We start from the raw sequence: 20675 nt of genomic DNA, 5'->3' as shown, positions 1-20675 counted from the left end.
CATACACAAGAATCAACCGATGGGCCCTGGCTAGTGTAGCTCAGTGGATTGAGCACGGGCCTGCGAACCAGAGGATCACGGTTCGATTCCCAGTCAGGGCACATGCCTGGGTTGCAGGCCGGTTCCCTGCAGGCCAACTTCCAGCAGGGGATGCACGAAAGGCAACCATACATTGATGTTTCTCTCCCTCTCCTTCCCCTCTAAAGATAAATAAATAAATAAATAAATAATAAACAAAAAGAATCAACCGATGAATGCATAACTAAGTGAAACCACATATTGTAAATAAGTGAAACATATTGATGTTCCCCCCCTTCCTTTCTGTAAAAAAAAAAAAAAAAAAGCAAAAATAAAAACTCCCACATCCATGCCGAGGCCCTGAAAACTCCATTCTACCCAACTCTCCCTCATCTCTCTGACAACCCTCCCTCAGCTCCAGGAACCCAGCCTCCCTGCTGCTCCTGGAATATCTTGGCCCACTCTTGCCTTGAAACGTCTCCTTCCTCCTTAGAAGCCAGAACATGGACAGGAAGGAGGAGCTGACCACAGCGGGGTGAGGGCAGGCCCTGCCCATCAGCACAAGTCCCAGCACAAAACACACTGAAGCCAGGTTCTCAGTCACTTCTTCAGCACTTTATTTTGGTCTCATGCTCCAAGGCAGCTGGCCCCAGGACACCTCAGACAAGACTGGAAGGCCATATACTGGACAGAAAATGAGCTGCAGGGTCAGTGGACCCTCAGAAAAGAACCCTGCCTGGACTTTCCCTGTCTGTAAAGACTAAGCAAGGTGGAAAGCTTAGTCCCCAGGTCTCTTTCCTGAAGTGCACACAGCACACAGCCTCTGGGGCTATAGTCCTCAACTGCAGTTGTCGCTAGCTACACACTGGGAAGACAATGACCCGATCTTGAGTGTTTTGTGGACAGAGGAACCCAAGAAAACCTATCTCCTTCCTGTGTGGAAGAGTGGGCACCAGGGTGTGAGGTGGGCAGGAGGCTGCATCCAGGACAAAAGGAACAGCCTAGGCTGTTCTTACTCCTTGACCTGCAGCCCCACAGGGCCTCGGTTGAGGAGGCCATAGGGTGCTTGCAGCAGGTACCTTTGAAACCTAAGAAGGAAAGTGCCCCCATGGGCAGTGTTTGGGGACCACCGAACAAAAACACAACAGCCTCTGGCTCTGCTGCACTTTAATAAGTGCCCTGCCCCTCTCTAGCCAGGCAGCCCCATGGGCTCCAGCTAGCCACCCTCTAGTCGCAGGAGCCGTCCTTCCAGCCGTCACGCCAACGCTCATCCACTTTAGAGCAGTCGAAGTCTGGCTTGCCTAGCTTGCGGTTCACCTCGTTGTGCAGGCGGCATAGCCATTGGGTTAAACATGCCCGTGTGCGCGTGTCTGGCTGGTTCCTAAGTATCCTGCAGGGTCAGAAGCACATGTGGAATGAGGGCAGGCAGAGATCCCACTGCCCCTGCCCCACCAGCTAGGTCTTTGCCTGCACAATCCAGGGAAGAGATGGGATGTGGCTGTGAGCTACTCTAGGTGTACCCTCATGTTCTGAGAGAGTAATTCCCCAAAGAGGCTGGCCCTGCAGTGTCCAGAAGTGGTGCCCCTCCTGGGTGCCTGCAGCAGGTACCTTCCTGGGCACCACTGTACCTATTTCCCACTTGGGGAGCTTGGTAAACACTGACAAGAGCCCAGGGTAAAACATTAACATAGACCACATAGCTTTACAACCTCATAACAATCAGGAAGCTTTACCTCAGCTTGCCTGGCCCCAGGCAGTGTGTGGAAAGGGTGGTGCCTGCACAAAAGCGTAACTAAAAACCAAACCGGTTTCTTAGCACATGGGGCCCTGGAGACTCAGCTCACCAAGAGCTCTGGTTCTAACTGCCCAGGGCTAGTTAGAACAGCAAGGGCTGCCCTGCCCCTCCCCCCATCTAGCCCAGAAACACCTATGGGTGCTAAACAATAGCTCCTGAGCAATCTAATGAGCCACGGACTCTTGTAAACAAAAGCAGTGCTTTTTCATGGACTTGAAACCAGCGGTTCTGCTACAGAAGTCAAAGAGGAGTCCTCCTTAAACTGCTGGATTCTCCATTAGTACTAAGCAAGAGACCTCTTGAGGAAAGCCCTCCCTCTGGGCCCCTGGCTGCAGAAAGCAGTGGTGCCCAAGAGCAGCCCCAGGCTGCTTGGCCTTTAATGGCTCAGATGATCCAATCCCAATTGTTGAATGGTCCCTGCTCTTGGCAACCCTCTGCCAGTCTCTGCCATTTCTGCACCTATTTCTCTAGGATCTCCTTTATGATTTCAGTCAGGGGCCCCAGGTCCAGGCTCCAGATAAGATGCTCTGTTGCCTGCAGACGGTACAGAGTAACTTACCTCTTCCTTATGTCTTCTGCACACTCCTCACAGGGGTAAAACTTGGAAAATAAATGTATGAACTGGGCCATGTCTTGCTGCTGTTCTGGGGTGGGCAGGTCGGGGTAGTAGGCAGCCAGGGTGTGGAGGACAGACCAGCTCTGTCGACCCAGTTCCTCACGATCCTGAGGACAATCTTCCCTAAGCTTGCTGTCCCGCTGCGGAAGGAGGCCGATCAAGGGTGAGTTCAGTCTTCCCTGACCAGAAGCCTACAAAGCTCCCCTTTTTCCCTCCCCAGCTGAAGGCCCACTGACTCGACATTAGCCCTGCGCCAGATTCGGTCCACGTAAGTATGAAAGGCCAGGGCTACCTTGGGAACAAGGTTCAGGAACAGCTAACCCTGCGGGGCATCAGTCTCTCAGGCACAGGACCTGTGAGACCCCTCCGCCAGGGCCAGGGCGGATCCCCGGGATTGTGTTGGGAAGATTGCCTGGGACGTCTGAGAACAAAGTGTGGGGGCCAAGGGCCGGGGGCGGGCAGGGAAGTCGTGTGCGGGCCAGGGCTAAAGGTGGGCAGGGCTCGCGAGCTTCTGAGAAGAGGTGGCGCCCCTGGGCATTTGCACCTTCTGCTGCGTCCGCATCCATGACTTGAAGTCCACGCAGGCACGGCAGGGCCGTCTCCGGGTGGTGTCCTCTGGGATCTGAGAGTCGGGGGTCGGCGTCAGGGTTGGAGTCGGGGCCGAGGAGACGGCGGCATCTTTCCGTCCTGCGCCACGGCCACGCGCGTCTGTCACCAGGTCCTCCACTGCTTCGGAGCGCGCGCCGCCGGGGAGAAAGGAGAAAAAGCTCCCGCTGCCAAAGCGCCACCGCTCGCTGGGTGCCGCCATGTTGCCCGCGCAGTGCCTGACGGGCCAGCTCGGCCTCCAGAAGGGCCTCCAAGTCGACCTCCAGGCCAACGCGCGCGCGGCCGCCAGGACGCGGCCACAGGAGCCCGGCGCGCACGCCCCAGACTCGGGGGCGGAGGCCGGGCTGGGGTTAGGACTGGGGTCAGAGTCCCGCGTGGAGGCTGGGTCCGGTGTGGAGATGGAGTTGGGAGCTGGGGCCCGCACCCGCACCCGGGAGGAGGCAGAGCCGGAAGTACGGGTTCTGGCCAAGGACGTGCGGGGAGCCCGGGTCCTGGCCACACCCCTGGGCCTAGTTCTGCTGCCGGAGCCCGGCTTTTGTCCTTCATGGCGAGGTTCCCGCTTCCTCCAGTAGAAGAGCAGAGTGTTGTGGAAGGTGCGCCGCAGCCGCGCCGTGGACTCGGGCTGCGGCCGAGGAGAACTCCGTTTTGCGGCCTTCGAGGCCCCCATCCCTCTGCTCAGACCGTTCTGTGCCAGTGGCCCGACTCTGGCTTCAGCTGGGGGCACACCCCCCAGCCGGCTGCGCGGCGCTATGGCGTAGGGAAGGGCACTGAGCGCACAGAGAGGCGGTGAGCTCTAGGGCCGCGGTCGGGGGGGACCAACCTCCCCCCCAGCCCCCGCCCCCCGCCCGCACCATGGCAACGAGCACAAGGGAAAATAGGGTGGGACAAGGGAGGAGGGGTGTGTCTCCGGGCTTCTCCGTGAACCGAATGGCCCTGGATCCTCTTGCTTGCTTGCATGAAGGAGTTAAACTCACGTCAAGAGTGGCCTCAGGGATACCTCCGTTTCCATGGGTACATTCATTCAATCCGCAAATATATGTGGTGCCTAGTTTGATCCAAGCACTATTGCAGGCGCTGGGCGAGGTGGAGAACAAGATACAACTGGACTTCCTCAGCTCATAATCCAGTGGTCAAGACAAAACAAAAAAAGGATTTACACTAATAAATGTTCACTTTCAAACTATGGCGGGGGTCATAACCATAATGATGTGGTAAATTCAGAATTCAGATGGCCTCTCTGAGACAGTGACCCTTAGGCAGAGACCTGAAGGATGAGGAATCAGCTGAGGACAGTCAAGGACAAGGCTGGAGGTGGGAGGGTCTTGGCCTCTTGCACGGGCAGAAAGGACAGTGAGACAGGACCTGGGGTGGGCAAGGGCCCATCAAGGACCTTATTAGCTGCCATGGGAACTGGGAATTTATTCCAAGGGTATTTAGAAGTTACTAGACAGTTTGGAGCAGGGCTACTTCTATCTGATCCCATTTCTGTTTTACAAAGATTCCTCTAGAAAGAACTTCAAGGTCCTGGCTGGTGTAACTCAGTGGATTGAGCACGGGCCTGTGAACCAGAAGGTCATTGGTTTGATTCCCAGTCAGGGCACATGCCTGGGTTGCAGGCCGGGTGCCCAGTAGGGGGCATGTGCGAAAGACAAGCACACATTCATGTTTCTCTCCCTCCTTTTTCCCTCTCTAAAAATAAATAAAATCTAAAAAAATTTTCAAAAAAAAAGTGAACTTCATGGGAGCAAGTGAAGAGCATGGGCATTGGGTTGTTGTCCAAATAAGAGTGGGGGCTACAGAGAGGGAGAGTGGGAAGGATCCAAATTGAAGGGAATGTGGAATGAGGTTGTCAATTGGGGAAGTTGAGGGGGGCTCGGCAGCTGTTTGTAAGTTGGCCCTTTCCTAGCTTCTGTCCTTTGTCTTCCTGTTCCAACCTGGACCCTGCCAGGCCGAGCACCCTCAGCATGGCCCCCACCGAGGTCGAGGACTTAAAGGCACTCTGCATGTCAGGCCTATGCCAGTAGGTATTCACTGTCTAGGCCAAGACTAGGAAAGGCTTGAAAGCTTCAGAGAGAGCGGCTGGAGGGACCAACAAAAGCCCTTTGTCCAGGCCATCAGGGTGGTTCCCTGGAGGAATGCTCTGGAGGCTGACCCCTCCCTGAAGGGCTTGGGGTGGGGTGGGGGTCCCAACACAGAGCTGGCAGCCCTATCAACAGGTAGAACTACTTTGGGCCAAGGTTAGATGGGGCCCCAGAAATCTCCCCTGTAAGGAAGCAGCCCAGAATTGTGGGGCACCAGGTCACACTCTCTGGAGATCCCGGGGTCTTCTTACCACCCCAATGGGGGAATGGTCATTCCTGATCTTAGAGGCTATATTTGCAGTAACTTTTAATAAATTGTAAATTCAGAGGCAGCTCTCAAAACGGTCATAGTCACCCCCACCACCAAGTGCTGGCGACTGTTAGATCACCACAGACAGGGGGACCTCCGGGGTGAGCCTGAGGTTCAGCTCTCCCAGAGAAAAATTGAGATTATCCACTTAACACAAATTTCCTCCTTGGGACATTGAAAGATCTTTGCTTCACTGTAAGGATGAAGCCAATACTGAAGACAACTGGTGTCAGCACCCCAGGCAAATTCCTGAGGCACTCAGCAATCCCAGGATTGCACAGCACTATGGGACAGCCTGGAGGGTGGGCCAGGCCCGGCAGGGCACTTTGATGGCTCTCCCTTCTCCTCCCCCCACCACACCGGATTGAGGCAGGAGGGCCTCAGGCAGCAGTCCCAGCCCCGCCCCGCTTCCCACCACTGCCTCTGTGTTCTCCCTCCTACCTCAAACCTGTTTCTCCACCTAGATCTTCAGTTTGGGGCCCGGTGAGGAGAATGAGGACACAGGGGTAAGGCAGTGCTGCAAGGATCTGGCCTGTCTAAGGCAGACAGGGGAACTCCTATCAGTCTTCTGGGAGGGAGCTTGACCCATCATCAGGCCGCAGCTATGGCGGACCTGCGGCAGCCGGTGTCAGTACACGCAGCAGCAGTGGTGCAGACAGAGAGGCTCCAGGTAGGATCTAGTCACTACCAACCTCAGAAGGAAAGAGGGAGGGAGGGAATTCACGGGCCAGTCCTTCCCAGGTGCCCGAACCCTTTCCTCCAGCAGACATTCGCCTTCTCTGTGCGCTGGTCAGACAACAGCAATACCTTCGTGCGAAGGAGCTGTGAGGAGTTCAGGAGGCTCCATGTGAGTGAATCTGGGGTGACCCTGACGTCCTACAACTGAATGACTTCCCCCCCTCCCCAGTGCCTGCCCCAATGCCCATGCTGGCTTCTAGCCCCTAAGATCCCCGCCCTCCCAAGGTAACTCAGTGGGCTCTCAAAGACCCCTATGCTGGTTCTTGCCCGTAGAAGACCCTCAAGGAGACCTACCCGGTGGAGGCAGGCCTACTGCGGAGATCTGACCGAGTTCTCCCCAAGCTTCCTGGTCAGGCCACAGGGATCCTGGGAGGGGCAGGGGCAGTAGCCTAGTGGTGGGAGCCTTGGGACGGGGCCCCACAGTCTGCCTGTGTGGTGCCCACAGACATATCTGCATTGCTGTTGGCACGTGGGGGTCGCACAGGCCGCAGCCTGGCACGCCTGCGGTTGCTGGAGACCTATTTGCAGATGCTGCTGGTGGTAGAGTGTGTGTCCAGGGGGCCGGTACTCACCAGCTTTTTTGAGCCACAGCCTCAGGACCTGGAGCCTTCACTGCCACCTGGCAGGTGCTTGCCTAACCCCTAACTTCCTGTGGGAAGCATTTGGAGGATGGGGACAGCATGGTGGTGAAAGGGACTAGGAGGTACAAGGCTGGGTGGACTTGTGAGGGGTGGCAGCCCATCCTCACACATCTCTTCTGCTACCACCACCCTTCCAGCCTGGTGATCTTGACTGTCTGGGAAGAACCCCTGCCCTGCCCTTCGGGAAGCCTTGCCATTGGCAGCATGGTGGCTCTGAGACTGCACTCCCTGCAGCCCTTCAGCACCCAGGACACAAGGGGCCAACCCTTTCTTGTCCAAGCCCAGGAGGCACTAGAAGTGCTGCTGCGACACCCCTCAGGTGGGGCTGGGCAGGTGTCTGGGGACTAACCTTAACCTGCTGTCCCCAGGACCCCAGCATGCCTGGGGACCTGAATCCCCACATACCTCTTGTATACAGGCTGGTGGCTGGTAGCTAACGAGAACCAGCAGATGGCATGGTTTCCTGCTCCCTACTTGGAGGAGGTGGCCCTGGGCCAGGGACAAGATGGGGGACAGCCCCTAGAGAGTAGTGGTATGAGACTAACCCTCCTCCCTACGCCCATCACCACTGAACAGTGTGTGGCTGGGGTACAAAAGAACCCAACCCGGGGGAGGGATGCTGTGGAAGTACTAGGTGGGGGCAGCCCCCAAGCGTGCTTGGTGCCCGTAGCAGGTGGGAGCCCTGGCAGGTTTTAGTGGTCCCTGGTATCAGCAGAGATCCAGAGAGCAAGCCCAGCGGTGGGGACTCAGTGAGAGCACGATGAAGGGACTGAGATGGGAGCCCCAGGGGTTAACCCCAAGTACCCACTTCCAGGCTCCCAGTTTTGTGTTTCCCAAGCCTATGAGGGCAGCCAAGTCGACGAGCTGTCAGTGCCTGCGGGGGCAAGAGTGCAAGTGCTGGGAATGTCAGACCGAGGCTGGTGGCTGTGCAGGTGTGGGGCTCTAGTGGGGGAAGGGGGGTCTCAGCGGATGGGCAGGGCCAAGTGCTGACCAAACCGTGCTCTCCTTGCAGGTTCAGTGGACGCACCGGTCTTCTGCCCTCTGTGCTACTGCAGCCAGATGGGCTAGGCATGCTCCTGAGCAGACCAGAATTCTACTCTGGGGCAGAGGGTAGTGAAGACGGGGTAGGGGAGGCCCAAAGCTCCCCTCAGTCCCCCCAGGCCGTGACCCTTCCCCCTACTGTGCCCACCCGCCCCCAGCCGAGTGCCATTCAGAGGTGCTGCTGCACCATTACCTGTAGTGCACTGGGATGGGCCCCACAGGGTCAGGGACCTCCTTGATGGAGGTTCCAGACCCCAGAGTAACTGACGGCAGCCATACCACCCTCAGAGCAGGGGAGGCGCGTTTGAGGTTGGGAATCCCTGGCTGGCAGGGCCAGGGGGCTATATTTCCCCATTTCCTTTGAGTAAAGTTCTGATGAACCCACACTCAGTGTGCATGTGGAAGGGCAGGGCCTGTGGGACTGCAGCTTGGCCAAGGCACAGAGATGGCGCTTAGCTGAGGTTGTGGCCTGGGACTTGGGATGAGAAAAAGCCCAGACAGACACAGGAAGCTGGGATAGAAAACTATGTTTCAGAGGGCAGAGGAGGCTGCAGGGAGGGTGGGTAGCTTCATGTTGTGCCACAGGAAGTCCAGAAAGGTGGCTGCCTGCAGGGTCCGGCTGAGCCGCTGAAAATGCCGCTCTGGGGATGGAGGACAGAGGTTGTCAGGGGGCCCATGAAGTCTGGCTGGGCTACTCCCTCCCTCCCCACCCAGGCCCATGTCCCTGTACCAGTGTAGGGCAGCAGCGCCTCAAGTGAGGCTCGCACACCCTCGTAGGCCAGCAGCTCTTCTGGGGCTACGTGTTTCAGAAGGACACTCAGCACAGCCTGGGCTTCATGGCAATGCCGTGAGTTGGTGTTCCATGTGACACAGAAGCGCAGCAAGGCCTCTGCAAGTGACGGGGATGGTCAGATCTGCCTGCTGGCCATGCCACCCATGTCAGCCTCCACCCAGCTGCCCCGAACCTTTCTGGTCTTGCCGCAGTCGGAGCACTGTGGCTTCCAGGTTTTCACTGGCCTCAGGATCCCTCCGGATGGCTGCAGGAGGAGGGAAGATAAGACCCAGGAAAGAGTCAGGTCAGACCTGAGAGGACCCCCCACCCACCTGCCACTGCCACCTGTCAGGTCCGAGGCACTGACCCTGGATAACATTCAGCACGGTGTGGGGCCGGTCTAGGGAGATGGCCAGGCCTAGCGCCCGAAGGTACCGCTTCTCCTGGAGCAAGTTGTCCAGTTCTTGCTGCCTGGCAGGGGAAGAAGGGAGGAGGACAGGGCCACGGGGCTGGGTCTGAAGGCAGGGCCATCAGGGGGTTAGCTCAGGAGTCAGCAAACTGGACGTGAACACCCACTGATGGTGAGAGCTGTGCTCCGTACAGCAGGGGTAATGCTACCATACCCTGCCCCGGTGAGAGGGGATGCCGACACATGGGAAGTGCCAGACACATTGGTGGCACTCGCAAAGAAGCTAGATGGGGACCCTCCAGACTTACTTAATCATCTGCTCNAGCGCCCGAAGGTACCGCTTCTCCTGGAGCAAGTTGTCCAGTTCTTGCTGCCTGGCAGGGGAAGAAGGGAGGAGGACAGGGATGGTGAGAGCTGTGCTCCATACAGCAGGGGTAATGCTACCATACCCTGCCCCGGTGAGAGGGGATGCCGACACATGGGAAGTGCCAGACACATTGGTGGCACTCGCAAAGAAGCTAGATGGGGACCCTCCAGACTTACTTAATCATCTGCTCCTCCTGCTTGGCCTGCTCCTCTGCCTGCTCCTCCTCGGTAACATCCTGGGGTCAGACTAGAGTCAGAACAGAAACCCTGTGCTGCCCTGCCCAATCCGTTCCGTGCCCACTCCACCCAAACCCACACACCTTCCAGAGGATGACACAGGAGTCGCTGGCACCAGTAAGAGCACGGTCATCCAGTTGGCTGCAGTGCAGCCCCCAGACCTTATCCTGGTGGGCATCTAGCGTCCTCACACATTCATTGTTCTTGATGGTCCAGAGCTTCATGAGCCCATCAGAGCCACTGGGTTTGGAATTGGGAGGGGGCTCAGCCCTGGGGCCTGTCCTCCCCAACTCACCCCTGTCCCCCAACTCACCCCAACCACTGCCCTGTCCCCAGCCCACTCACCTGGACAGCAGCTGTGTACCACGGCTCACAAAGGCCACCTTCAACACAGAAGCATCATGCCCCTCGAACGTCTAAAGGGTTAGAACAGGGAAGGCGTGAGAAGGTGTCAGATGTGGGCCACGCCTGGGGTGGGGGCAGCTTACCTTAAGGCAGCTGAAGTCCTGCAGTGCCCAGAGCTTGATGGTACCATCGGCTGAGGCAGTAGCCAGCACCTGGTCCATGGGTGAGAACTGGACACACCAGAGGCCACGCCGGTGGCCTGAGAAGACACCCAGCAGTTGGCACTGTGGCAGAGCCCAGAGCTTGGCCATGCGGTCCTGGGAGCCAGTGGCCAGCAGCTTGTCATTGGGGGCAACAGCTACACTATTGATGTCCTGGTGATGGAACAGGAGGCAGCTGAGCAACCCCTACCCCAGTAGGGGCCCTACAGCACTAACCCCCCAGTGTACTGTATGTGTGGTCACCTTGTCGTGGCATCGCTGTGTGGTCTGGGCCTGTAGGAGGACAGGGCCACTGTCTGGAGCAGTACTCTTGGACAGCAGGGCTTTGGGGAGGGGCCACAGCTTCACAGTGCAGTCCTGACTACCCGTCACCAGGAAGGTCTCCTTCAGCCTGAAGCCCAATTGGGTGGGAAGAGGGAGACACCTGTTGAGCCCTGACCAGCCTGGTCTGCCAATGCACCACAGCTCAGGCCTGCGGGACCACGGTCTAGACCAGAGGGGCTGGCCCAGAAGGGAAATGGCCTCGAGTCCCCCACATACACCTCTGAGATCACATGCCTGTACTTAAGCCCACACTGCCTACCCTTAGTACCACAACAGGTGACTTTGTCCCAATAATGGGACTCCTAGCCCTAAGTGCAGGGAGCAGCTCCTCCGCCTGGACTTTGTTCAGTGTCATTCTCTCTGCTCGACACCCTGCTCCTTTCATCTGCTCTACCCCAAGGCCATGACTGAGGAACCCTCCTCCACACTGGTACTTGAGTGCCCCTGGCCTGTTCCTTATTCCAGATCCCTACGCTGAAGCTTCAAAGCGCAAGGCCAAAGCCACCATCTTCTCCTCTCTGTCTTCCTAAGCTGGAACTCCTCCATGTCTGTGACACCCTGGACCTCAGCCCTGGCCCGTTACCTAGAGCAGCAGATGGTGCCCACGCTGTGTGTGTGCCCAGAGCCCTGAGCCACGCAGGTCACCTTGCCAGCCTTATTCATCCTCCACACACGAATGCTCTGGTCCTGGGGACAAGAGGCGTGAAGATAGAGGCTGGGCCCAGCTGGGCCCAGCTTTCCCACCGGGGACCCATATCTCCACGCTTCTTGGGGTACCTCACCTTGGCACAGCTGGCAAAGAGCCACCCTTTCCGAAACACATCTAAGGCCAGGACAATGTCTGGGAGAAAGGGGAGGGAACATGGTCAGAGATCAATGAAGGGAAAGGGTCCCGGGGGCATCAGCTGGGTACCCTCACCTGTGTGGCCGTGGAGGATCTGGCACGCTGATGTCTGCAGCTCAAACACTTTCAGGCAGGGGCTGTTGGAGGCCACGACGATGTGGGAGTCCTTGGGCCCCAGGAACCGGACATCTAACACCTCCTCACTGTAGCCAGCAAACTGCAGGGTAGAGAGACACAAGCCAGGGCCTGTGTGAAGAGGGCCAGTGTTCCCAGGTAGTGGGTTGACCAGGGACAGTGCTCACCTGTTTCTTCAGCTGCAGGGAGTGTGCTTCGTAGAGCAGAAGGTTGTGGTCAGCAGTGACACTGAGGAGCAGACCAGCAGCTCGTACCAACGTGCAGAAGGTCAGCTCCCGCCCAGGGCCCAGCAGCTGCTGCTGTGCATGTACACACTGCCCAGAGGCTGCCTCCCACACACGCAGGACACCTGTGCAGGGACAGAAGCTGCTGGGACTCATAGATCCGTGGGCCCCCAGCCCCTGCTGCCTGCCCGGGCCTCACACACCTTGGTTGCCAGCTGTCAGGAAGTACAAGCCCGTGGACTTCACACCCAGCTTGGGTGCCAGCTCCTCTGGCAACAGTACTGCAGCCTCCACACTCTGAGGAGGAACAGGTCAGAGGTGGCAGCCCAACCCCAAACCCTGACCCACTCACTGGCCTTGATCCCCCATGTGCCCCTACCTCAAACACCGGGATAGTCCTCAGGGCCTGGTGGCTCTGCAGGTCCCAGACAATGCAGATCTTGTCCCGGCCCGAGCTGGGGGAAAGAGCCACCTCAGTTCCCAAGTCTTAGCCATGGCCACCCCCCCCCCCCGGCCTGCAAAGGCCTGGGTAGCTGGCCGCTGACCTGAGCATGGTGTGTCCATCAGCACTAAAGGTCAGTGAGGTGACAGCACTGTAGTGGGCAGTCAGTACAGCCAGACATGACTGACCCTGCAGCGACCATATTCGGATGGCGGCATCCGTGGCTGAGGAGAAGAGCAGCAGGCGTGCCGGGTCCGGGTGAAAGNGAAAGAGCCACCTCAGTTCCCAAGTCTTAGCCATGGCCGCACCCCCCCCCCGGCCTGCAAAGGCCTGGGTAGCTGGCCGCTGACCTGAGCATGGTGTGTCCATCAGCACTAAAGGTCAGTGAGGTGACAGCACTGTAGTGGGCAGTCAGTACAGCCAGACATGACTGACCCTGCAGCGACCATATTCGGATGGCGGCATCCGTGGCTGAGGAGAAGAGCAGCAGGCGTGCCGGGTCCGGGTGAAAGGCCACCAAGCTGCAAGTGAGTAGGTGGGGCAAGTGAGCTGTGCGACCTCAGTGTGATGCCCCATTCACGCAGTCTCTGCTGTCCCTACTTACTGCACGACACCTGGTGAACCTCGAAAGTGGTGCGTCCCGTAGTGCCGCACGATGTCCCAAATACGCACAGCCCCATCACAGCCACCTTTGGAAATGTGTTAGAGGTGAGGGGCTGGTGTGCCCAAAGCTCCCTGTTCGTGTGCCCGCCAGCTGGCCCACTCACCCAGCTGGGGCCCTACCTGTGGCTAGTAGTGTGGAGGTGGGGTCAAAGGCCATGGTAGCCACAGGGGCTGTGTGTATTGCTTTCCACAGACGGATGACTCTGCCTTCTCTCCAGGCCCAGTGAGCCAGCAGCAGTGCCCGGCTGGCTGTTACTAGCACCTGGGAGAGAATGCAGTTCAGCTCGGGTGGGGGCGGGTAGAGACATGGCCACCCATCTTCACAGACTCAAAGTTTCTCTGGGAGGTACTGGAGCTTATCTCCTGTCCCAGCCCCACATACCTCATCATCAGGGCTGAGATCAAAGGCAGTAATGTCCTCGTGGTCTTCCTAGGGGTGAGAGTGGGCACACAGAATACCATAAGAATAGGCTGCCTCTCCACACTAGTCCCTAACCCTGGCTCTCCCTGCCCTCACCTGCTCCAGGCTCTGCAGAATGGCCCCTGAGGCCACATCCAGGATGTTGACTTTGGTACCACAGACACAGAAGAGGTGCTGCCCAGTCTGGTCCAGCTGGTGATGGGGGGGTCTCAGCCAAGGTAACACTCTGTAGTCCCCGCCTGCCCCACCACTCTGCCCATCCCTGGGCTAGTACCTGCACTTTCCCGCCCTTGTAGAAAGGCTCGATCTTGCGCTCCACAGCATAGCTAGAGGTAGGACAGAGGGAGAGAGTGAATCATCCGCTCCTTGGTCCCTAGTGCCAAGCCCTGTGCCAGGTGCTTTTGAGTCCCTGGACAGTAGCAGGGATGGGATGGTGCTGGTTATGAGTTCTCTTCACCGTTGTGAGTGGATGTTGGTATCCCCTTGTTACAGAATACTTGAGACCGGGGGCTGGTGGGTGATCCCACAGAGAGAACAAGGACAGCACAAGCAGTCCAGCAGTCAAGTCTTTCCAGAGATTCCTTAGTGCAGATCAGGCCAAGCCTTGGGGGCCCCCTGCTGGCCACAGGAGGCCAGGTCCAGGTACCAGCCCATAGAAACATGCTCAGCATCTTCATTCCCACCTGAATCCTTCACCATCCCCAGCCTGGACTGCATCTCGATCTCCAAGCAACCCTATTCTCTTTTCTGCTGCTCTCATGTTGGTCCAGGTTATTGCACCGTCCCTTCTGGAGAGCTGCTCCAGCCTCTTCACCAGGCCCCTACCCACTCTCTCCAACCCTGATGCAAAAAGGCCTGTTAGAACAACTCTGTTTTTTATGTCATCACCCTGCCTTACAACCCTCTCCTCTCTTCATGTTTCCAAGACACTGGTATAAGGGGCCACTGCTGACCTCTCCTGTTTCAAACAGGCTGTTCCCCATAAGTAGCCTAGATCTCTCTTTCCAGTTTTCAATGGTGCCTGACTGACTAGTCCCACTGGAGGTTACTGCCAAGATGAAACAAAGCCTCCAACCCCCTGAACTCAGTCAACTACCCCCCCAGGGCTTCTTTTGCTAGTGCTTGTCACAGCCACTGATGGAAAGGATTTGTTTAATACAATTATCCCATCAGACTGCACTCCACACAGCTGTGCTGAGTTTGTTCCTCTCCGGACACACTAAGCACTTAGATGTTCAGCAGAGGCTTGGAGACTGAGCACAGCATTTAGGGCTTCCCCGCCCATCTCCTAACCTCTCTTCCCGCTCCCTGGAGGACAGCAAGTGAAAACTCCCCGCCGCCTGCCCCAGATCAATTCTTCTCCGTTACCTCCCGCTCCACCCAGGGCCAGCCTCCACTTGTACTCAATCCGTCCCTTCTTCCTTCTCTGGGATTTCTCGTCCCCACTCCCAAATCGGGTCCTAGTATAAGTAACTTAGGCTGGCTACTCCCAGCCGGGCTCCAGTGAACCCCTCCTCGAGAGCAGTCATTGCTGCCTCTCCCTCCCACCTTATAATACTGTAGCCACCACGACCCCGCAGACCAGTCCGTGCACAGTCCCTGCCCCCTCCCCAAACCCGAAAGGACACCCGGTCCACGGCGGGTGCCTCAGATACTCCGGCAGCGAACCCGTTTCCCGCTCACAGCCCCAGTACCCCGGCTCACTTGGCCTTGAAGCGGCTTACTCCGGCCACTACCTCCTCCATGTTACTGCCGCTGTTGCCGCCGCCGCCGCCGCCGCGTGAGGGAGACCTGTGCATCACTCTGTGCTGCCGGCGCCCTTTGATGACGTTATGCTGTGACGTCATTAACACCGTGCCAGCGGCGCCATTGTTGCTGTGGGCAGTGGTAGCTGCGTCAGGAAGAGGAATTTGCGGAGGCATCTGCGACCTGAAGTTTGGGGTATACCACTGCTTGGGCCGGTGCTTTAGACTTGCGAGGGACTGGGTTCTCAGCTATCTGACCTGGCCTTTTTATTTATTTTGTTTTTAGAGAGAGGGGAAGGGAAGGAGAAAGGGCCAGAAACATCAGTGTGTGGTTGCCTCTTGCACACCCCCTACTGGGGACCCGGCCCACCACCCAGGCATGTACCCTGACTGGGAATCAAACCTACAACCCTTTGCTTCCCAGGCCCTCTCTCAATCCACTGAGCTATACCAGCCAGGACTTGGCCTTTTAATTTTTTACATTTTTTATTGAATTTATTGGAGTGACATTGGTTAATAAAATTATGTAGGTTTCAGGTGTACCATTTTAGAGTACATCATCTGTATATCTGGCTTTTTAATAGAAATTTAGAAAGGCATTCGTAGGAAATGTTTACTAAAGTAATCCCAAGGATCCTGTCCCCTAAGCATTTTGGGATTCAGGGTGAGCGCTTCTGAGAGTATATAGAGACTTGAAAACCCTGCCTTGGGCTCATGGCCTGGTATGAGAACACAGGTAAATGAATAGATCGGGTAATTTCAGAGTCGTTTAAGTATTTGAGCATATTGTGTGTGCAAAGTACTGTTCTTGGCACGTAGGAAACACTAGAGAAGAAAACCAAAAACCCTGTTTTCGGGTAGTTCATGTGCTAGTGGGGTGGGGACTGAGTGGCAGGGCAAGGAATAATAGTGTCATTTTATTTATTTTAAAATATATTTTATTATGTTATTACAGTTGTCCCATTTCCCCCCTTCACTCCCCTCCCACCTGCACATTTCTCCCCTTTAGTTCATGTCCATGGGTCACACATATAAGTTCTTTGGCTTCTACATTTCCCATACTATTTTTACCCCCTCCCCCCCATCTATTTTCTGCCTACCACCTACCCTACTTATTCTCTGTACCTTTCCCCCCTCTCTCCCCCTGTTGATAGGCCTAATAGTGACATTTTAAATGATTAGTGCTGGGGAAGGATTGGCCAGGGTTGGAGTGGAGCTTAGGGGCTGCGATTATGAATGGGGTGGTGGAAAACCCTTCATGGAGAAGGGGACACGAGCAAAAACCTGAAGTAGGTGACACAGGGAGCCCTGTGGTTATCTGGGGGAACAGTGCTTCGAGATGAGAACAGTCAGTGCATAGGTCTGGAGCTAGGAGCAGCAACAAAAGCCCCTATAGCTGCAGGGAGGGAGTAAGGAGAATATAAGGGGAGGAGGTCAGAGGTAAGGGAGTTCCTTGTGAGTCCTGTTGAGTTGGCTTTTACTCCAGTTCTGGATTTTGAGCCATTTGTGCTCCTGGCTATGAAGCTGGTAAACAGATTGGTAGAAAGTAACTAAGAAGCAGCCTGGGGCAGAGAACCTTTGCAAGGAGACATTCATTTGAGTGGAAGGAAGTCAGACCAATGAGAGCAAGGGAAGAAGCTTTTGAGCAGGGAGAACAGCCAGTGTCCAAGTTGGGAGAGGTCAAGGGAGAGAGGCCAAAGTGTCCCTGCGGGGAGACGGGAGTAGTGACTGGAGAGGAGCAGGGCGAGTGCCAGATCGGGGCCTGCATTTATTCACCTCAATTTACAAGGTACTTTGGCCCTGGACTTCCCACACCTTAGCCCCAATACTGCCTTCTGGGGTTGCCTCCGCATCCTCCTGCCGGGTGCCTACAAGCAGCGCGTCATCTTCCAGGAAGTCTTCTAGCTGGGCTAACCCACGGCGCAGGAGGTTGGTGGTGCGGTGCACCTTGCGCACGCGCCGTAGCAGGCACAGCACCAGATTCCGGCTGCGCTCCTGGTGCTGGCTCCAGGCCTCACGCTCCAGGTGGCAGTTGTGGCTTACACATTCTGCTGGGTCCAGGGTGGCCCCACAGCCTAGGGGGCGACGCTGTTGGGTACCATGCTGGCAGTGCTGCCGGTGCTCATCCAAGGCCTCATGTGGTATCCGCGCCATGCAGCCCTCATTGGGGCAAGCCATTAGCTTGAAAGGGCATGAGTTCTGGTGCCCCTTACGATGTGCCAGGGGGCATGTCACCAAGCAGCCAGCTTCAGCGTTCTTGCACTGGGGGTGGGGGAGGGCATCCTGTGAGTCCAAATCAGGTTGGGCATTGGCAGCCCATGAGCTGCCCACTCCCCCCAAATCCCCCATCCATAGCATTCCACTGGCACCAATGACGTGGAGAGAGGGGAAGAGTTGGACAAATGCTTGGAAATGGGAAGCCTAGATCTCTGAGAGTAGGGCTCAGGGCCTGAGGTTTGGAAAACAGGGAGGTGAATGGCTGGGTTGGTGTAGTGGGTTGTATGTATGCCAGGCTTTTTTTTTTTTAAACCTCAGTTTTCCCATCTATACAATTAGGGGGCTGGAGAATTAATGGCTGGCACAGCAGACATATCATTCTCTAAAAATTTTCTATTCTATGAGTCCCATTTTACATTTGAGACCCAGATGGGGGGTGAGGGGCGGGGCGTAGGTGTTAGAGAGATTATGTAACTTGCCCAAAGTCACACCACAATTAAATGGTAGAGATGAGACAATTTAGCCAGGTGTGATGACCCCAAGTCAGCAGTCTGTGTTGCTTCAGAAACCTTCAGTTCTCTCTGCAAATGGAATTCTCCTTGCACCCTCTCCTGGCTCTGCTCACCCCCCCCCCCAAGGCAGGTAAGGAGTTTAGTGGCAGTGGTACTTTGAGCTACCTTAACTTCCAGGCGACCAATGGTCTTTCGGAGTTTATTCATATGGACCATCTTTTTACGTTTCACCTCTTTTCTGCAGCATGGACAGGTCTTTTCTCTAGGAGGCACAAGTTGGGGTGTTAGGGTTGGGAAGGGAGGTAGGTAACATGTTTGTCCTTTCTCTTTAGTTGGAAGAAGCACAAGAGGGCTTTATAGGGAGCTCTCAGCTCTGAGGTCTGGGCCAGGGGCTGCATATACCACAGGGTCAGGGGGCCCACATATTTCAGTGTCCCAAGAGATTTAGCACCTGAATCTTATGGCCATGATGACTTAGTGCTTTGCAGACCTTCCTTTTTCTTGGGTTACAGAAATGGCCCTCGTTCCCACCCCTGCCTTCCCAGCCTCTTGGGAACCTAAGAGCACCTGGCTAGCCACCGGACGATGCACTTCTTGCAGAAGACGTGGCTGCATGGCAACCTCACTGGCCTCTTGAGAACCCCGTGGCAGACAGAACACAGAAAGTTGCTGTTGGGAGGGCTGGTGAAGAGGTTGAGATCATACCCACCGCTCTGCAAAGGCCAAGCCAGTGTCAGGGCTTGGTTAGGACCAGAATCTGGTCACCGGCCCACTCCACACACCAAGGAGACCCTGGCAAGATTTGAGGAGGTGGGCCACATGAACACCCCAAGAGGGGGGTTGGGTCAGCACCCGTTTTGAGGGGACAGCTGTTGAGTGTCAGCTGTTGAGTGTGGGAATATTAATTCCCAGCGGGAGAAGCTTGCCTGAGCCTGGAGTTACTTTTGGCCAGAATCCTCTGAAAGGTTTCATTGTCCTATTTGGGAGCTTGTAACCCACTGTCCACCCTTAGTATGAGAATTAGGATCCATCTCTGGAGTCAGGTATCAATCTAAGGGCCAGAGGCAAGAGGATTTGGGGCTTACCATGATCTGTTTGTGGACAGCAGCTCCTGACCCTTGGGGTCCAAGGAACCTCTATTTGACAGGGTGTGTGGGCTGACATCACAGTGGCATTGTCCAACTCAGGCCTATCACAACCTTGTCAAGGGCCCACTGTGACCCTGCATCAACTGGCTCTTGCTCCCTTCTCTAAAGGCACACTGATGAGGGATAGAGTATAGTCCAGACCTAGGACAGATCCCTGAAGCCCCTACCTTGATGGTGGCTGACAGCTGATCCCCAAGCAGCACTGAGCCTGGAATCAAGATTCTGGGGTCAGTTTCCCCAGGACTGAAGCTTCAGTAAGAATGCAGGGATTGTTCCCCTTTCTGTTCTTAAATAGTGCTGCCCAGGTAGCTAGACTTCTGAGCTCAGGGACTTTAGGATCTAAGATCCATGATTCTCCAGAGTACAGACCAGGGAAATGAGAACCAGATGCCCATGCAACCTGCAGTACTATAGCAGGAAGAGCTAGCCTGTGGGAAAGCTTACCAGAGTAGATAGGCTGCAACCATCTGGGCAGACCTATGATAAGGGAATGGGGAAATAAATTCCAACCTGAGAAACCACGTCCCCACATGTAAGGCACAGAGAAGTGCATTTCCACACCATTGAATGGTGAGCCCTTCAAATTTTAAAGACCCTAACCCGGCTCTGAGTGCAACAGGGAGCCACTGTTTTAACTGTAAATCTTCCATTCCTATCTTGCTAGTGGTTAGGAGGCCCAACCTGACTCCCATCAAGCTCAAGTTACTCTATATGCTGATGACGAAAGTACAGGGTGTGGGGCCTTAAAAGTCAACCGTCAGCCTTGGAGATGCCTTGTGTGGCATCCAAAGCAAAATAGGGCTATCCTGGCCCTGGCTGGTGTAGCTCTGCGGATTGAGCGCTGGCCTGCGAACTATAGGATCGTGGTTGGATTCCCAGTCAGGGCACATGCCTGGGTTGCAGGCCAGTTCCCAGGAGGGGACTCATGAGAGGCAACCATACATTGATATTTCTCTCCTTCCCTTCCCCTTTAAAAATAAGTAAATAAAATCTAAAAAAAAAAAAAAGGGCTACCCTGGAAAAAAATGTGTCTCACACTGGTGTACCCTTCACAGCACACATCGGTCCCAGCGTCAACAGATGCTTTTTTCCCAGCTGAAGTGAAGAGCAAGAGACCAAAAACTCACACATGCACAAGTTAGACCAACAGCTTTATTGAAAGATGAGGACAGCCGAGGCCCCCACCCGCGACGTTCCTGGCGGCGTCAGCCTCAGATTTGGGGCATCCGGGCCTCCTACGGAGAGAAAACAGGGTCAGGGATCTGACACCAGAGCACGAGAGCGGCAGCACCGTGACCCGGACCAGCGACACGTGTCGGGGCCTGGGTTTCACCTCTCCACACCAAATGGGCGGTGAGCTGAGGCCCCCGGTGACTCTGGGCGCCGAATCTCACCCACGGTCACGGACAGAGCCGAGGGTGATTTTCAACCAACGCCGATCTCCCGAGCACCACCCAACATATACACTAAACATCAAACGAGCGGACCTACCTGCAATACCAAAAAATGTGGTCGTGACTCCGCCAACATTTATAAGACTCCGCCGTGGTCACACAGATTCCGGGGCCGCGGACCGCGGAAGCGCAGGCGCTCGAAGAACTCGGAGGGGGCGGGGCCCCACGTAGCCAATCACAAGCTGTCTTATAGGTCCTCGGACCACTCGCGATCAGGGCGGTGCGCTCTAGATCTCGCGGCACTTGGCGCCATATAAAAAGTTCTTCCGAGGGCGCGCTTGCTCTTTTTTCCCCCAAGGAACACGTGAGTGCTCTTTGTGTTTTGTGTGGCCTGATAGCCCCAGGGACGG

The 20675-nt window shown here is 56.0% G+C and overlaps 4 protein-coding genes, 1 long non-coding RNA gene and 1 other non-coding gene across 8 annotated transcripts; 1 reads left to right on the top strand and 5 right to left on the bottom strand.

Moving 5' to 3' along the window:
• Positions 1-611: 611 nt before the first annotated feature.
• Positions 612-3808, bottom strand: GFER (growth factor, augmenter of liver regeneration). The gene is made up of 3 exons (XM_037034646.1): positions 2974-3808; positions 2373-2569; positions 612-1408 (listed from the first exon to the last, which is right to left on the bottom strand). Exons 1-3 carry the CDS (start codon positions 3700-3702, stop codon positions 1246-1248), a joined length of 1089 nt encoding a protein of 362 aa, XP_036890541.1. The 5' UTR covers positions 3703-3808; the 3' UTR covers positions 612-1245.
• A 915-nt stretch (positions 3809-4723) lies between these two features.
• On the top strand, positions 4724-8221 carry NOXO1 (NADPH oxidase organizer 1). 3 transcript variants are annotated; one of them, XM_037034478.1, is made up of 8 exons: positions 4724-6096; positions 6193-6273; positions 6438-6513; positions 6610-6790; positions 6943-7124; positions 7224-7337; positions 7620-7737; positions 7818-8221. In XM_037034478.1, the coding sequence occupies exons 1-8, from the start codon at positions 6031-6033 to the stop codon at positions 8083-8085; spliced, it is 1086 nt and encodes a 361-aa protein (XP_036890373.1). In that variant the 5' UTR covers positions 4724-6030; the 3' UTR covers positions 8086-8221. The 3 variants fall into 3 exon arrangements, with proteins under 3 accessions (XP_036890373.1, XP_036890372.1, XP_036890371.1); XM_037034477.1 differs by having other exon boundaries at positions 6190-6273; XM_037034476.1 differs by having other exon boundaries at positions 4724-6273.
• A 136-nt stretch (positions 8222-8357) lies between these two features.
• On the bottom strand, positions 8358-15057 carry TBL3 (transducin beta like 3). The gene is made up of 22 exons (XM_037034475.1): positions 14954-15057; positions 13524-13575; positions 13346-13441; positions 13211-13258; positions 12949-13090; positions 12770-12854; positions 12516-12686; positions 12103-12178; positions 11927-12020; positions 11667-11848; positions 11440-11581; positions 11303-11361; positions 11104-11207; positions 10440-10587; positions 10119-10349; positions 9976-10046; positions 9714-9870; positions 9571-9629; positions 8986-9089; positions 8812-8883; positions 8577-8735; positions 8358-8487 (listed from the first exon to the last, which is right to left on the bottom strand). Exons 1-22 carry the CDS (start codon positions 15046-15048, stop codon positions 8378-8380), a joined length of 2457 nt encoding a protein of 818 aa, XP_036890370.1. The 5' UTR covers positions 15049-15057; the 3' UTR covers positions 8358-8377.
• A 1091-nt stretch (positions 15058-16148) lies between these two features.
• On the bottom strand, positions 16149-18695 carry RNF151 (ring finger protein 151). The gene is given in 5 exon segments (XM_037034490.1): positions 16149-16806; positions 16808-17256; positions 17889-17985; positions 18291-18436; positions 18666-18695. Coding segments are annotated over 5 exon segments (762 nt in total). The 3' UTR covers positions 16149-16766.
• Positions 18696-20005: 1310 nt separating this feature from the next.
• On the bottom strand, positions 20006-20471 carry LOC118978797 (uncharacterized). Its single transcript, XR_005064793.1, has 2 exons — positions 20363-20471; positions 20006-20106 (listed from the first exon to the last, which is right to left on the bottom strand). It is a non-coding gene; the product is annotated as an uncharacterized LOC118978797 (long non-coding RNA).
• On the bottom strand, positions 20182-20305 carry LOC118978913 (small nucleolar RNA ACA64). The gene has a single exon (XR_005064807.1). It is a non-coding gene; the product is annotated as a small nucleolar RNA ACA64 (small nucleolar RNA).
• Positions 20472-20675: the final 204 nt, after the last annotated feature.

Source organism: Sturnira hondurensis, unplaced genomic scaffold (genome assembly GCF_014824575.4).
Source record: "Sturnira hondurensis isolate 20B ecotype Veracruz unplaced genomic scaffold, ASM1482457v3 Scaffold0022179, whole genome shotgun sequence".
NCBI lineage: Eukaryota > Metazoa > Chordata > Mammalia > Chiroptera > Phyllostomidae > Sturnira > Sturnira hondurensis.
Note: the sequence above shows the minus strand (reverse complement) of the source record. Positions and strands in the feature narration are given on the sequence as shown.

Coding starts and splice junctions, on each gene's coding strand:
- NOXO1 (XM_037034476.1), top strand. CDS start 6,031: ATGGCGGACCTGCGGCAGCCGGTGTCAGTACACGCAGCAGCAGTGGTG. Junction 6,274..6,437: donor AGGAGTTCAGGAGGCTCCAT/GTGAGTGAATCT, acceptor TCTTGCCCGTAG/AAGACCCTCAAGGAGACCTA. Junction 7,125..7,223: donor GCTGCTGCGACACCCCTCAG/GTGGGGCTGGGC, acceptor TCTTGTATACAG/GCTGGTGGCTGGTAGCTAAC.
- GFER (XM_037034646.1), bottom strand. CDS start 3,702: ATGGGGGCCTCGAAGGCCGCAAAACGGAGTTCTCCTCGGCCGCAGCCC. Junction 2,570..2,973: donor GGATGCGGACGCAGCAGAAG/GTGCAAATGCCC, acceptor CTCCTTCCGCAG/CGGGACAGCAAGCTTAGGGA. Junction 1,409..2,372: donor GCAGAAGACATAAGGAAGAG/GTAAGTTACTCT, acceptor CTGACCCTGCAG/GATACTTAGGAACCAGCCAG.
- TBL3 (XM_037034475.1), bottom strand. CDS start 15,048: ATGCACAGGTCTCCCTCACGCGGCGGCGGCGGCGGCGGCAACAGCGGC. Junction 13,442..13,523: donor ACAAGGGCGGGAAAGTGCAG/GTACTAGCCCAG, acceptor CCCCATCACCAG/CTGGACCAGACTGGGCAGCA. Junction 9,090..9,570: donor CAGGAGGAGCAGATGATTAA/GTAAGTCTGGAG, acceptor TTCCCCTGCCAG/GCAGCAAGAACTGGACAACT.